Below are 16,695 nucleotides of genomic sequence, written 5' to 3'. Positions count from 1 at the left end.
CCTGTAACTTATTTTTTAGAAAATTATTGTTTTTAAAAAAACATTTTCTTTAAAAACAATTACTTTTAGTAATTCTGCATTGATACATGAAAAAAAGAAAAATAAACAATCTCATATCTACACATATCTGTGTATATTAATCATTCTGAGTTCTACAAGATGTCATGCAAACATGATGAGTCTAAAACGTGCCTTTTGCTTGATTGCTTCTTCCAGTTTTGCACATTGTTCGTCAGCTTCTCTCACCTCCTGAATCATAGGAGCATGAGTCTGTCTCAATGCTTTTAAATCTTCTTTATGTTTATCTCGGGTTATTTTAGCCTCTTCATACAGCTTCCGTGTTTCTTCATATATCTAAAAAGCAATGCATGCAAACTAATCAGTGATAGTGTACCAACTTAAGATGATGCTATCTGATTTTGTTACTTTGCTCATATTTCACGTTTATATAATTACAGTATATTACATTGAACTGGAATAGCTTAAGTAGGTATTACTTAGGAAAGGAAAAATAATACAACTGACATCAGGAGACAACCAGGTGGAGGAATGCTCCTTTATACTGGCACTGTTAACCAAATTTTTATTTGACATTATGATCAGAATTACAACACTCCATAAAATTTAGGTGCCTGAACAATTTTACAGTGGAGTTACTGTTAGGAATACTTCCATAACTGTTCGCTTTTTAATGAACATGAACCACTTGTTGGTATGTACGTGTGTGCATTTCACTGTCTAAACTTTTCTTTTTTTCAATGTTTAAAACAATTTATTTCTGTCAAGATGACTGCTATGCATTAAATATGCATGAATTTCTCAAACTAGCTAAAGGAAACAATGTAGCTGTAAACCTTGAAGCTGGCCTGACCTTGGCAATTTTGAGTGTTACCACACTGCAGCTGAAGAATGGAGGTGGGGGTGAGGGGGTGAGAGAATAGATAGCTGGGGTTTTGTAGTCAAAACAAAATTCTTTCCCCTGGGAACCAAGGACATTTCCACAGCTTGTCGGAGAGCTGAAATTGCCAGGTAATTGGACAGCATCTTGATGGCTCATGTGACTGACTGCTTGTGAAAGGGGAAAAAGTTTTACTTTTAATTACCGTGTTTCCCCCCCAAAAAAGACAGGACATTATATTTTTTTGAACCCCGAAATATGGCCTTGGCCTTATTATCGGTGGGGAGGGCTTATTATTTGGGGAATGCAGTAGGTGGCAAGCATGGTACTGGATGTCCCATAGCTGCTGCCTCCCCTCCCTGTTCTTGCCGCTGACACAGCAGCTGGCCCGCTGCAACCCCCTCGTGGAGCAGGAGTCTGCAAGTCTTCTTGTGCCGTTGCAGGACTGCTGCTGGGACAGTACAGCTGAGGTCCTATTGCCTTTTGTGCACGCGACAGCACAAGCCTTGCAGAGTCCTGCTCCATAAGGCATCAGTGGTGGCATGACGAGTCTCTGACCGGTGGGGTAAGTTGGGCTGTGAGACCTGCATCCTATCTGACATTTGTAGCTCTGTCACGTTCCTTGGCGTTGTGTCCAGAGAAGCCCATTGTAAAAGAAAGCTTTTCGCAAGTGCAATAATTCTTTTTCAAACTCGCAAGAAGTTTTCTTTTACAATGAGCTTCTCTGGACACAACGCCAAGGAACGTGACAGAGCTATAGTGTCAGGTAGGACGAGCGTCTTGCGATAGGGCGCAATTTGGGGGTGGCAGGCCGGGCAGGGTGGGCGCAAGACGCGTGTCCTACATGGGACTTGTAGCTCTATCGCATTCCTCAGTGTTCTGTCCACTGATCCTCCGCTGCCTACAGCTCTCGAGCAAAGCGGGAGAAGGAAGAAAATTGTGGGCTGCCTGAGGAAGCCGAGCTGGCATGCGCTTGTCTCTTCCAAACGCTCCCTCTCTCTCTCTCAGCGGCAGGGGTGATGGGGAGAATGCACTTAAGACACAGCACCAAGAGAAGGAACCTTTTGGCTGCATGCTGCACGTAAGAAATCTTTCTCCCCTATCACTCCAACAGGCTGCGCAGGCACAATGAGTCCCATGAAGACTCATTTCTGGCAGTTTGGAAGAGAAAAATTTCTTGTGTGCAGCGTGCAGCAAAAAGGTTCCTGCCCGGGGGGGGGGGGGGGGGAAGGAAGGAGGAAATGTAGGTGCTTTGCTTGAGGCAGCCCGCTAGTTTCTTCCCCCTCCCGCTTTGCTTTAGAGCTTGCATGCCCCATCTGAAGGATGCGGGAAGGGAAGATGGAGGATGAGTAGCCCGAGCTGGCGAGTGAGCGAGGGTGGCAGTGGCAGGAGGCAGAGTCAAAAGGGCAGCAACAGGGATGGGCTGGATGTGCCCATCTGCCGCTCAAGCCCTGCACTTGTAGGCTCGCTGTACTCAACCAGCCTCGCCGCCTCCTCGCAGGCAGGAGCACATTTCAAAACTCTGCCGGAGGCAGCCCAGAGGACCAGAATCAGTCCGGGGGGGGTGCGTATCCACCTCTCACTCGCTCTCACTCGCTCTCACTCTCCTGGCCAGGAGCCTCTCTTTCTGTGGCAAGCACTCTTTTGGTTGGGACAAAGACAGAGCAAGCGAGAGGCGGATACGTGCACATCTCCGGCAGTGCTTTGAAACGCACTCCTGCCTGCAAGGAAGCAGTGAGGTAAGGATCAATGTTCACTTCCTCTTCCTTGCAGACAGAATTGTGTTTCAAACTGCCCTAGGCAGAGCCCAGAGGAGCCAAGCTAGTCCTGCTGAGTGTGCGCATACTCGCCTCTCGCTTGCTCTTGCTCTCCTGGCCAAAAAAGTGCCTCCTGCAAAAAGAGCGGCTCCCAGCATGTCCCCTTTCCCCAGAAAGTAGTTGTGGGGGAGGCTTATTTCAACACGTGTCCTGAAAAACCCTGTTGGCCTTATTATCAGGGCGTGTTACTTTGGGGAAAACACGGTAGGTGAAAACCGCGGGAATATTCAAAGTCAATTTTCACCAGCCTGTATCAATATATGGCAAATAAAACTACTCTCTGAGGAACCTACCAGCCTCAGAATTCTGTTTGCTATGAGAGTACTACTTGGAATCCTGACATTAGCATTTAAAAAATATTATGAATTTAATTTGGGAATCATATTTTCAAAGGGTTTTTTTTCTCAGCTTTTTTAAACAACAGCAAATGGATGCTATACAAATCATACTGAAGAATTGAATTTTATGTAGCTAATCAAATTATGGGCTCTCACTCAGACTTTTTTGTAGTATTCAATAGTGTTTACCTAAATAGGCATATCTAAATTTGCATGAATGTTGAATCACAGCAGCAGTCAAGTTTTAAAATATTACAGCAAAATGAAACACTATGACTTTAAAATTGTGTGCAGGCTATTTAAAGTGGGAGCAATATAATGTTTTTCTTGAATTAAAAAAACCCTAATACAATCAGAGTTCAAGCAGATGGTGGCTTCATCTGTTTTGACTTGCCACAATAGAGAATCATCTCATTTTTTAACATATTATTCTAGGAGAAAAAAATCAAGAGAATTGGTACTAAAAACATTATTAAGAACATTATAAATATAAATCAACAGATTTCACAAGAAAGGGGAACTCTCTGTTCAGTAAGGAATTTAGACACTTTATTTTTATTCTTACAATTCTCTATCATGAAGTAGACTGAAGAGTTCCTTATATAGTGAGAGTAGAAGGGTTTCCAAAACATTAATCCTCCTATCATGAATGTGATCCTGGGTTAATTTTAATTTTTTCACAGCTTCATTTTAGTTTGCAGCTGATCTTGCCTATATTTGTAAACTAAGTAAAATTAGGCCTGTTATGTTGAGCAGACATTTATTAGACAAAATACAGATTATAGATATTTGACATTTGATCAGCTTCCCCACTTCACTCCAACATTTTCTTGCTGTAGTAGCCTTGATTTTGTGCTTGTGTAGGTCAATTTGTATTTTGTTTAAAAATACATTTTCAAATATCTTTATAAAAATTAAGAACTTACCACCCAAGGCCTTTTTTTCTCCAGCATTGCAATTGAATCTAGATGGTGCTGACGTTCATGATATCGCTCCACATCTTGCTTATATCTTTCATTCTTTTTCTTCAATTTTTCTAGATTGCTATTTTTTTCTGTGCATGAATTCTGTCAGGAAAATATATTCTAAATTATTTACATCATTAAAATAACAGTTGACTCTCAGGTTATTGCTGTTCTACCATCTATTTCATTCAATTATGTACATGAGAAGAACATAATTAATATTAATGCAAATTCTGGAATTTTATATCCAGAAATAGAACTTATTCTTCAATGTGCAGGTTAAAACAGAAAGGTCAACAGGGTTGTAGTCATAAAAATGATCACTACGGTGGATTGAGGTCAATTATCTGCTCTCAATTTCTACCTGCTGAATGGGGGAGGCAATTTTTAACAATTCTCCCTCCATCTGGCAATGATGGAAATCTTCACTGGACCAATGAACATTGGACAAAGGGATACCACCTGATACAACCCAATATACCTTTGAATATAATGCAGAAAAATTCATCATAATCAGAATTTCTGGTCTTTGCTTTGAATCAGCTCAGATCCATATAACTGCAGTAACAGAATCCAAATATTTTTTGAATGAAAATGTTCAACCAATAATATAACACATGCAGGTAGTTCTCAACTTACAACCACAATGGAGTCCAAGATTTTTGTTGCTCAATAGGCAATTGTTAAATGAGTTTTGCTACAGTTGTTAAGTGAATCACTGCAGTTGTTAAATAAGTCATGCAGTTGTTAAGCAAATCTGGCTTCCCCCACTGACTTTGCTTTCCGGCTGGAAAGATTACAAATGATGATCATGGATCCTGGGCAGTGCAACCGTCATATTTACATGCCAGTTTTCAAGTGCCTGAAGTGACAACAGAGATGTGGAAATGGTCCTAAGTGTGAAAACCCTTTTTTCAATGCTGCTGTAACTTAAAATGATCACTAAAATGGTTGCAAATTGAGGACTACCTGTGTTGTCTATTTATTAATGGACATTCACTTTCCTTTTTCAATTTTCCAATTACAAATTAACATAATTCTTAATTCTGTTAATTCTGTGTCTTAATAATTTATAACTGAATTAACAAGATACCCTCAATCAAATTCTCAACCCCAACTTTAACTATGTTTAAATACTATATTGATCATTATATTGACATAATTAAGATTCTATTTGGCATCATTACTAATAAAAACTATGATTAATTTTTAATACAGTAATGGGATATTTAATGTCATTTCATCTTTTTTTTAAAAAAAGTTGGGTAAAGTGACTAATTTTTTAAATCTATGAAATAAATGCTAAATAAATACTAAATACTTTTTATAAGCCTTCCAGAATCTATTGAAATGGATAATTATTATTTTAAATGCCTTAAATAAATACAATTTATCCATGAAAGAAAGTAATTAAAATATATCAAGCTGTTTTTAAGAATTATCAAAATAATAGCAAAATGATATTTAAATTAAATAGTTGTAACTAATGTAAAATATAAAAATCTGATCATCATGATTTCTGACTGTCCAACATACTTGTTTAAATAGCAATAGCACTAAGACTTATATACCACTTCACACTGCTTTTGCAGTCCTCTCTAAGCGGTTTACAGCATCAGCATATTGCCCCCTACAATCTGGGTTCTCATTTTAGCAACCTTGGAAAGATGGAAGAAAGGATGTATCAACCTTAAACTGGTAAGAATCTAACTGCCAAACTACTGGCAACACTTTAAATTGTGACCGTAAACTGATCGGCAGCCAATGCAAGCCACGGAGTGTTGAAGAAACGTGGGCGAACCTAGGTAACCCCACAATGGCTCTCGCGGCCGCATTTTGCACAATCTGAAGTTTCTGAACACTTTTCAAAGGTAGCCACATGTAGAGAGCGTTGCAGTAATCGAACCTCGAGGTGATGAGGGCGTGAGCGACTGTGAGCAATGACTCCCTGTCCAAATAGGGCCACAACTGGTGCACCAGGCGAACCTGGGCAAACACCCTCCTCGCCACAGCCGAAAGATGATGTTCCAATGTCAGCTGTGGATCGATGAGGACGCCCAAGTTGCAGACCCTCTCTGAGGGGGGCAGTAATTCCCACCCCCAGGGTGATGGACGGACAGATGGAATTGTCCGTGGGAGGCAAAACCCACAGCCACTCCGTCTTGTCCGGGTTGAGTTTGAACTTGTTGATACCAACCCAGACCCCAACAGCCTCCAGGCACCGGCACATCACTTCTACTGCTTCACAATACATATTAGACTCTTACTTCAAGTTCTCGCTCCCTCTGTCTGAAGTTTTTGAGATCACAGTGAAATTTGTACATCTCTGGTGGACCAATGGATTTCTCTGTAGCTTCAAGTAACTCAATTTTGGACAATTTTGCAAATTCTCCAACTTTATCCTGCAAAGCAGATGTGCAGTATTTTATGTGTATAAATGCATTCAATTATATTTTACATTAAAGGACATGAACTTTGAACAAATATATATATCCAGTTATTTTTTTATCTCTTCCTGACTAGTAGCCATCACACATCAGTTTCGGTAGCTCCAGAGAACATCCTTGGCATCTATATGTTAACACATTCACCTCAAACAAGGCTTTTGAACACTAAACGTGCTAATTCTCCACCTTATTTATTCAATTTTTATGCTGCCCACTCCCAAGGGAATCTGAGCTGCATAAAAGGTGTTGACACTTTACCAACAGAATGTACTCTATTACCAAAATATACTTCCCAGGCAGCTTTGGAATGCTGGAATCAGAAACAAGCCAGCAAAGATTGTGGCCAGAACAGTTTCAACTGTTACAGATGGTCCTATGGTTTTCCCTGTGAGATAGCAAGTCTTCTCATAGAGCACAAGATTGTACCCAAGACATATCTATCGCAGAATTTCATTGTGCAAGAATCTTCCATTTACTGTAATGCCACTCAGAGAAAGTAATTCAGTTATGCTAATATAAATGAGAGAAGCCTAATAAATTAAAACCATAAAACTGGAAGGGGTCATTTATGTTATTCAAACCCCTACTGATGCAGAGATTCAAATTAAAATTTTAAAAGGCTATTCAATTTCTGCTTGAGATCACCCAGTAACTAGCAACTACCTTGTTGCTAGTTACTAGAACACCCAGTAACTAGCAACTAACTGATTTCCCTGTCAAACATATTCCTAACATTTAGTCATAATGCACTTTCCTGTCATTTAAATCCTGTCATTATCATGTCATGCACACATTGGAATGAAAGGTGGTATTATAAAGATGGCTGTTTTCAAAACTTCTCCTATTGCATCTAATAGCTAATTATCAGGTAGTAAGCATTTATCTTGCACATAATTTTTTGTATCATTACACATTTATTATTTCATTTTTAAAAACTGTTAATATTTATATTTTCTTTAATATGAAAAGTATTCATACCTGTGGAAGAAACTGGCATAGATTGCTGACTTGAATATTTAAAGCAGAGACTTCTTCCTCCACTATTTTGAGAGTGCAGGGTTTCTTATTAAGATACCAAGTTGACTGATTGTTTGATACAGACATTTCTCGTGTGATAATAACATTTTTCGGCAACTTATGCCTAATGGTTAGAAAAAAATTGTTAGATTTTACCTTAGGCTAAGGTAATATTTTTATAAGGTATTATTAAAATAAACATGTATATCTCAATGTTACACTTTCTCAACATTTTTTCAATGTTATTTTTCAAGTACAGGTAGTCCTCGTCTAACGCCCACCACTGAGTTTGAAATTTCTGTTGCTAAGTGAGACATTTTTAAGCAAGTTTTGCCTCAGTTTATGACCTCTCTTGCCACAGTTGTTAGCGAACCACTGCAGTTGTTTAAGCAGATCTGGCTTTCCCACTGACTTTGCTAATCAGAAGGCTGCAGTAGGTGATCATATGACTTAGGGACACTGCAACTGTCATAAATATGAGTCAGTTACCAAGTGTATGAATTTTGATCAGATGACCAGGGGCATGCTGCACTGGTCATTAAGTGTGAAAAACAGTCACAAGTCACCTTTTTCAATGCCACTGTAACTTCTAATGGTCACTAAAAATAAAAACGGGCATATAAACAAGTCTCATTACTTACACCTCAATTTCAATTGTTCCTTTATTGCAACCTCGCTTCACATAATGACCAACCTGAACAAAAGGGAAAGATACAGAGATCCTTAATTTATAAGTATTGCATATCATTGCAAATTAAGTAGAGTTGTTTAATACAAATTGGGCCAGGACACCAGTGAAATGAAAAAAGAATGCAGAAAAGAGTAAGTATAAAGATGTATCATTTTTTGTTACCTAAACTCAACATACAATCTGGCAACACTTAGCTCTCTAACTCATGACAGAAATCATTATTGCCAGTAAAGTGCAGTATTCATAACAAAATATGCAGTTTGGGAAGTAGCATTAAATAATAATAATAATAATAATAATAATAATAACAACAACAACAACAACAACAACAATAATAATAATTTATTAGATTTGTATGCCGCCCTTCTCCGAAGACTCGGGGCGGCTCACAACATAACAGCAATACAATACAAATTCAAATCTAATGTTAAAAAATTTAAAAAACTAATTTAAAAATACATTGTTATAAAAAACCTATCTGCTACACAATCATACACACTCAGTCCAACTGAACATAAACATAATAAAGGTCAGCGAAAGAAGAAGAGGGGGGAGATTAATCCCCCCACTCCTGGCGGCAAAGGTGAGTCTTCAACATTTTACGGAAGGCGAGGAGGGCAAGGGGCAGTTTGAATCTCCGGGGGAGTTGATTCCAGCGGACCGGGGCCGCCACAGAGAAGGCTCTTCCCCTGGGTCCCACTAGACAGCATTGTTTTGTCGACGGGACCCGGAGAAGGTCAACTCTGTCGGACCTAATCGGCCGCTGGGATTCGTGTGGCAGAAGGAGCTCTCATAGATACTCTGATCCGATGCCATGTAGGGCTTTATAGGTCATTACCAACACTTTGAATTGTGACCAAAAAATGATCAGCAACCAGTGCAAGCCGCAGAGTGTTGATGAAACATGGGCCTATCTGGGAAAGCCCATGATAGCTCTCACGGCCGCATTCTGCACGATCTGAAGTTTCTGAACACTTTTCAGGGGTAGACCCATGTAGACAGCATTCCAGTAGTCGAACCTCGAGGTGATGAGGGCATGAGCGACTGTGAGCAGTGAGTCCCGATCCAAATAGGGCCACAACTGGTGCACCAGGCGAACCTGGGCAAACGCTCTCCTTGCCACAGCTGAAAGATGGTGCTCTAATGTTAGCTGTGGATCGAGGAGGATGCCCAAGTTGTGGACCCTCTCTGAGGGGGTCAATAATTACCCCCCCCAGGGTAATGGACGGACAGATGGAATTGTCCTTGGGAGGCAAAACCCACAGCCAGTCCATCTTGTCAGGGTTGAGTTTGAACCTGTTTACACCCATCCAGACCCTAACAGCCTCCAGGCACATCACTTCCACTGCTTCGCTGACAGGACATGGAGTGGAGATGTATAACTGGATATCATCAGCATCCTGATACCTCACTCCATGCCCTTGGATGATCTCACCCAGCGGTTTCATATAGATATTAAATAGCAGGGGGAGAGGACCGACCCCTGAGGTACCCCACAAGGGAGAGACCTAGAGGTCGACCTCTGACCCCCCACTGACACTGACTGAGACCCACTGGAGAGGTAGGAGGAGAACCACTGTAGAACAGTGCCTCCCACTCCCAGACCCCCCAGCCGGTGCAGGATACCATGGTCGATGGTATCGAAAGCCACTGAGAGGCCAAGAAGCACCAGGACAGAGGATAAACCTCTGTCCCGGGCCCACCAGAGATCATCCATTAAAGGAAACAGAGCAGAATTTGATATTTAGTCATCTTTCAAATCATTAGTTAAAACAATCAAGCAGTTTTAATACAGATGCAATACAGTATTATCATAACAAAGGAGAAAGAAGAATTAAGGAGTAGCACCAATGAACAAATTGTACTGAAAGACAACAAAACATTCCAGAGGTTAGTTGTTTAGAAAAAAAGTAGACAAAATAAACCAGGCTTCCTCCTGGTTCTGTTAATCAAGTAATGCCTTAATAGCAACTAGAAAGCAGGCTACCTTTATTGTGGCAACTGCCATCTAGAATAGGATCCCCCTGGAGGTTCAGATGACCCCCAATTTAATCACTTTTAATAGAATATTTAAACATGGTTTTGCCATTTGGTTTAGAGAAGGGATGGCAAAACTATGGCATGGGTGCCACAGGTGGCACATAGAGCCATTTCTGCCGGCACATGACCCATTGCCCTAGCTCACCTCCAGCACGCATGTGCAGGCTCACCTCCAGCACGCATGTTCGGCTTCCACAGAGACTCCGGGAGGACATTTTCAGAAGTTGGGAAATGAGCTGTTTCTGGCCTCCAGAGAGCCTCTGGGGGGGCCAGGGGAGGCAATTTTCACCCTCCCCAGGCATTGAATTATGGGTGTGGGCACCTGCTTTCGGCATCCAAAGGAAAAAATGTTTGCCATCATTGGTTTAGAGTAGATAGGGATCCTTTTTGTGTGTTTAATTTATGCTAGTAGCAAAAAGAGTTGGTTGCTTTACATCCCAATAATGCTATATTTTGGTTTAATGTGATTAATTAATAAATATAAAAATAAATTCTGAAAAACAGTATGCTTAGTTTATTATACAAATGATCATAATTTATTTGTTATGTATTATATGGAAATTATTTTATGTAACCTAAAGATACATACCCTAACAGTCCAAACAACATCATATGATTCCAAACAGAACCAACCAGTCTCACCTTGTCAGCTCGTCCTATAAAGGAAGGTTTTCCTGCCAATCCAAGGCATATTGCACATACAATGCTTGATTTACCTGTCCCATTAGCGCCCACTATCATGTTTAGATGAGGGCCTGGAAACACCACACAGTTATCATAGGTTCTGAAAAGTAATTTTTAAAAGTAATATTCTTAGGGAATTGGGCGGCATACAAATTGAACCAAATAAATAAATAAATAAATACATGAATGAATGAATGAATGAATGAATGAATATAAGGAAGTTATTTTTAAAGATAAAAATCAGAAGTTATCCCTCATAATTCATTTCCCCCCTATTTTTTCGCTACTGTTTTGAGTTCTCATCAAAAAAGAGAGGCAAGGTATAAAGCAAACAAAGAAGCTAACAAATAGATGTACTGAATTTAAGATAATCTGATTTAAATTTTAACTCTGAAACAGAGAAAAATGAAATCCTATGCCAGAGTTTATCAGAGGACAAAGAAATTAATGTATCTTAACTGAAACAAGAATTCTATCTAAATTCTAACTTTGTAATGCTAATATTTTAACCATCAAAAGTTTGTAATACCTCCCTTAAAGGTGGGAGTTATATCTATGTCTTTTATAGATAAAAATAAATGTAAGGGCATGTAATACTTAATATGGTGTGAAGAAAGTGAACAAGGAGTTTTGCATTGCAAATAATTTGTCCACTCAGTCTAATATTAGGCAAACAGGTGGGAAGCTTTAATAAAGATTGTCAGTCAATCATTATGGCTAATTATTAGCTCCAGTACCAAGGGCAATATACAGTGGAACCCCGACATAAGAGCTGCTCTACTTAAGAGCAACTCGAGATAAGAGCTGGGAGGGGAGAGATATTTTTGTTCTACTTACAAGCCCAAATTCGAGATACAAGCGCCAAGGAGCTGTCTCCTGAAGCCAAACGCTAACTTCCGCGTTCGGCTTCAGGAGACAGCTGCGAAGCGGCGCGCATGTTTTAAAAGGTTGCAGCCGGCCTGGGGGGCTCGGGGGGGTGCTTGCAGCTTTCTTTCTTGCTCTTTTTCTTTCTCTCTTTTACCTTCCCTTCCTCTATTTCTTCTTTTCTTTCTCCTTCCCACCTTCTTCCCTCCCTCCCTCCCTTCACTCATTCCTCTCTTACTCTCCCCTTTCATAAGTTTCCTTGCTTCCTTCCTGTGTTCCTGTCCCTTCCCCCTTTCTTTCTTTCTTTCTTTCTTGCTCTTTTTCTTTCTCTCTTTTACCTTCCCTTCCTCTATTTCTTCTTTTCTTTCTCCTTCCCACCTTCTTCCCTCCCTCCCTCCCTTCACTCATTCCTCTCTTACTCTCCCCTTTCATAAGTTTCCTTGCTTCCTTCCTCTGTTCCTGTCCCTTCCCTCTTTCCTTCCTTCCTTCCCACCCTCCGTCCATTCATTCACCCATTCCTCTCTTGATCGCTTAAAGCCGGTCCCTGGTGCAAAAAGGGTTGGGGACCTCTGTCCTACAGGATTGGGTGGCAGAGAAGTTGAACATATGTAAATTTAAAAGTTTAAGAAAGTTTACAAGTTAAGTGAAAGAAACTTCATTATTCATTTATATGTACATGTACATTTCTTCATTAAAAACATGTCTTTCTGCATAATTTAGACTAACTTTGTGAGTTTTTTGAGGGCTGGAACCAATTAAAATTATTTACATTAATTCCTATGGGGAAAAGTTGTTAGAGATAAGAGCTGCTCGACTTAAGAGCCCAGGTCCGGAACGAATTAAACTCGTATCTCGAGGTACCACTGTATAGTACCTCTCAATACCAATTACTGTGAAACAAGAGCAGAAAATAGGTACAGTGATACCTCGTCATACAAACGCTTTGTCATACAAACTTTTCAAGATACAAACCTGGGGTTTAAGATTTTTTTGCCTCTTCTTACAAACTATTTTCACCTTACAAACCCAAGGTGGGATGCCCCGCCTCCGGACTTCTGTTGCCAGCGAAGCGCCCATTTTTGCACTGCTGGGATTCCCCGGAGGCTCCCCTCCATGGGAAACCCCACCTCTGGACTTCCATGTTTTTGTGATGCTGCAGGGGAATGCCAGCAGCGCAAAAACGGGTGCTTCGCTGGCAACGGAAGTCTGGAGGTGGGGTTTCCCAGTGAGGGGAGCCTCAGTGAAATCGCAGCATTGCAAAAACACAGAGGTCCGGGGTTTTGAGGACTTTGGTGTTTTTGCGATGCTGCGATTTCACTGATGCTCCCTTTGCTGGGAAACCCCACCTCCGGACTTCTGTTGCCAGGGTTTTGTGATGCTGGGATTCCCCTGAAGCATCGCAAAAACACAGAAGTCGTGAGGTGGGTTTTCCCATGGAGGGGAGCCTCAGGAGAATCCCAGCAGCGCAAAAACGGGCACTTCAGCTGGCAAAAGGGGTGAATTTTGGGCTTGCACACATTAATCGCTTTTCCATTGATTCCTATGGGAAACATTGTTTCGTCTTACAAACTTTTCACCTTAAGAACCTCGTCCCAGAACCAATTAAGTTTGTAAGACAAGGTATCACTATTATTTGGCTTTGATTACAACGAATTATTTGATTGGCTATCGTAGTATGGACATGTTTAAGTAGATTTTTAACACGGTTTAGCAGAGACCTTTTATAAATACTTCCAAATTAAGACATCATCAGAGACCAAGTAATAAACATCAATATAGAAATAGCTGCAGTTACTATATTATTTAATACAGTAATTGTGCAGCTGCCCCAGGGTATTCAATATTATTCACTACCAAAGCAACATTTACTGGATTTCAGCTTTTCAGATCATTGAGTGCATGTTTATTTAGGGATCTCACTAAAGCTAATAGACCACAGCTCTATCTAATTTGCACAGCAATATCAATCCCATGCTCATTTATATGAAAGCCCATCTTTTTAAATTTAAAATGGAGTCCCTAATCTTCTCCTCTTACGATATACAGTAGTTGTTTAAAACTGATTTTAAGGTGCTTTCACTTCCATCCAATACAATTAGCCCTAATGTTTTCAAGTGGAAGAAATTATACTCAACAATTATCAGTTATATGTTGGTTTGGAAAATGCTGCTTTAAATAAAGCAGCATTTTCCAAACTAACAAATATCTGATCGTTCTTGAGTAAAGACTCAGAGCTTCTTTAGCTAATTTATGTCTAGTCTAGTATGTCTAGTCTAGCCTAGCCTCTTATGGCTAGTCAAGAGAAAAGAATTAAGGGGTGATATGATAGCAGTATTCCAATATTTTGGGGGCTGCCGCAAACAAGAGGGGGTCAACTTATTTTCCAAAGCACCAGAAGGCAAGACAAGAAACAATTGAGGGATAATAAGAGAGCCTCGGTGGTGCAATGGTTAGAATGCAGTACTGCAAGCTACCTCTGCTGATCACCAGCTGCCAGCACTTTGGCAGGATCTAATCTCAGTAGGCACAAGGTTGGCTCAGCCTTCCATCCTTTCAAGGTCTGTAAAATGAGAACCTAGATTTTTGGGGACAATATGCTTACTCTCTGCGAACCGTTTAGAGAGGGTTGTAAAGCACTGTGAAGCGGTACATAAGCCTAAATACTATTGCTATAATGTTATTGCTAATAATCAAGCGGAGAAGCAACCTGGGATTAAAGAAAAAAATCTCCCTAACAGTGATTAACAATAAACCAGTGGAAAAAGTTGCCTCCAGAAGTTGTGGCTGCATCAGTGGAGGTTTTTAAGAAGACAAAATGGTATAGGTCAGGATCTCCTGCCTGAGCAAGAGTGGTTCGACTAGAACAGGGGTCTCCAACCTTGGCGTCTTTAAGACTGGTGGACTTTAACTCCTAGAATTCCTCAGCCAGCTTTGCTTAGGGACTTCAACAGCTTTTGCCGGCTGAGGAATTCTGGGAGTTGAAATCCACCAGTCTTAAAGCCGCCAAGGTTGGAGACCCCGACTGGAAGACTTCCAAGGTCCCTTCCAGTTTTATTCCGCTCGATTAACTTCCCGTCCGTCCTTTCCTGAGGGAAGTTGAGGGTCCCCATTTGTACAGATAGGCAAGACTGTACAGGCGGCAAGGGGAAATTAGAAACCCTGGGCTACCGGCTCACTATTACGAACTACAGACTCTGTTCCACTCCAAGCAACGTCTCCCTTTCCATTCAAAGGCAATGGAACGTCTCTAGAACGTTCTCAGGATCTGAGGTAAACTGTATAAAGATGAATTTTTGGTGATGGAGCAACTACTGCCGGTAACAAACGAAGCCCTTAAGGCCTCTTGGATTTAGGGTAAGCAACCCTGTGAGTGCCCGGGAAAAACACCATCCAGGGGTACCCCCGAAGAACCCACGAGGGCCACCACGAATTAAGGGGGGGGAAGTTTCCCGACAAAGTAGAAAACCCGCCGCTGGGCATTGATAGAGGCCACGCCCACTGCGTCTCTTTCCCCCCTCCTCCCCCCCGGTTATTGGCAATCCGTACAGCCGCTGCCCGTTTTTTTGCCTTTCACACTCACAAAAAGTTTTCCATAGAGATTCTCACGATAGCGCCCTCGACGAAGGTCGGGCTCGTACTGGGTCCCTCGCCCGACCGCGAGTGGCTTTCCCTCGAGCTTCGTTTGTTAGAGCGGTTCCTGTCGTCGCTGCTCCCGGCCGCCTCAGTCTCTTCCGATTTGCGCTTGCTAGAGGACGCCATATTTGCCGCTGCCCGCAACAACTACTGCGAATTCTAAGGTGGGCTAGGAGAGCGGCGGTGCGCGCTCGATTGCCATTGGCTGCTCTGATCTCTCGTCAGGCTGCCGCCTGAATGTCATTGGTTACCATAAACCTGCGTCTGGCGGGTGTTTCCGTTAGAAGAAAACAGAACACCATTTCCTCTCTTTTTTCCCCCTGTTGCCTACCGGCCGGGGAAGCAAACCCGAGAGATCTCAATGTCTATTGGATGGTGAGGGGAAAAAGGGCGGGAACGAGCGTTTTTACTGGGCACAAAAAGGAGTGGGGTGTTTCTCTGTGAAACCTTGAACTGTTCTGGAAGCTGTTGAGCAAATCTAGCTTTAGTCCTTTAACAATTCGCAGTAGACATTTTAAGTTCATTACTAATTAGGTTAGATTTGGACGGCAGAAACTTGTTCTCTTGTTACCTTAGCGGTCTTCTCTCCCCATTTATGAGAGGAAGAATTTTGGACCCGCTTACAAAAAGCTTCTCCCTCATGAATTAAAAGTACAGTAGTTGGTGGTGGTTAGGAAAAGGGGATAGGCAGGCGCGCTAGTTGGGAGCACAGAAAAAAAAGAGTATGCTGTACAAAGGTGACAAAGAATATAGTTTCTAAATCAACCCAATGTCAGTGTAGAATAGAATTGAAATCACAATTATCAATGAGTGTGTCACAGAAGTAACTATAGCAGAGGTTGACATTTATTTATTTAAAATTTATTTTATTTGTTTTGTCAAGTACATATTGGTGTTATGCAAAGATATAATTTATTTTATTTTATTTATTCATTTGTCCAATACACAATACATATGGAAGAGAATAAACATGAAGTAATATATATAAAGATAATATGTAAAAACAGAGGAGAAGATATATGAAAAGAAGAAAATATATATGATATATGAGATAAAGGAAAGACAATTGTACAGGGGATGAAAGGCACACTAGTGCACTTATGTACGCCCCTTACTGACCTCTTAGGAACCTGGAGAGGTCAATCATGGATAGTCTAAGGGAGAAATGTTGGGGGTTAGGGGTTGACACTATTGAGTCCAGTAATGAGTTCCACGCTTCGACAACTCGATTGTTAAAGTCATATTTTTTACAGTCGAGTTTGGAGCGGCTAATATTAAGTTTGAATATTAATTAGTATCAT

General features: G+C 41.0%; 1 protein-coding gene across 2 annotated transcripts in view; it reads right to left on the bottom strand.

Moving 5' to 3' along the window:
* SMC5 (structural maintenance of chromosomes 5) overlaps positions 1-15,606 on the bottom strand; it is a 64,613-nt gene extending 49,007 nt beyond the window's left edge. The window contains exons 1-7 of one of the 2 annotated variants that reach the window (XM_070742651.1): positions 15,342-15,606; positions 10,856-10,997; positions 8,124-8,176; positions 7,444-7,606; positions 6,286-6,420; positions 3,980-4,120; positions 193-354 (exon numbers count right to left, since the gene is read on the bottom strand). In XM_070742651.1, coding sequence (XP_070598752.1) covers positions 193-354; positions 3,980-4,120; positions 6,286-6,420; positions 7,444-7,606; positions 8,124-8,176; positions 10,856-10,997; positions 15,342-15,520 — 975 coding nt within the window. In that variant the 5' untranslated portion in view covers positions 15,521-15,606. The remainder of the gene's footprint in view (positions 1-192; positions 355-3,979; positions 4,121-6,285; positions 6,421-7,443; positions 7,607-8,123; positions 8,177-10,855; positions 10,998-15,341) is intronic. The other variant, XM_070742653.1, reaches the window with a different exon arrangement.
* Between the last annotated feature and the right edge of the window lie 1,089 nt (positions 15,607-16,695).

This window comes from Erythrolamprus reginae, chromosome 2 (genome assembly GCF_031021105.1).
Source record: "Erythrolamprus reginae isolate rEryReg1 chromosome 2, rEryReg1.hap1, whole genome shotgun sequence".
NCBI lineage: Eukaryota > Metazoa > Chordata > Lepidosauria > Squamata > Dipsadidae > Erythrolamprus > Erythrolamprus reginae.
This window is presented reverse-complemented; position numbering and strand designations above follow the sequence as displayed.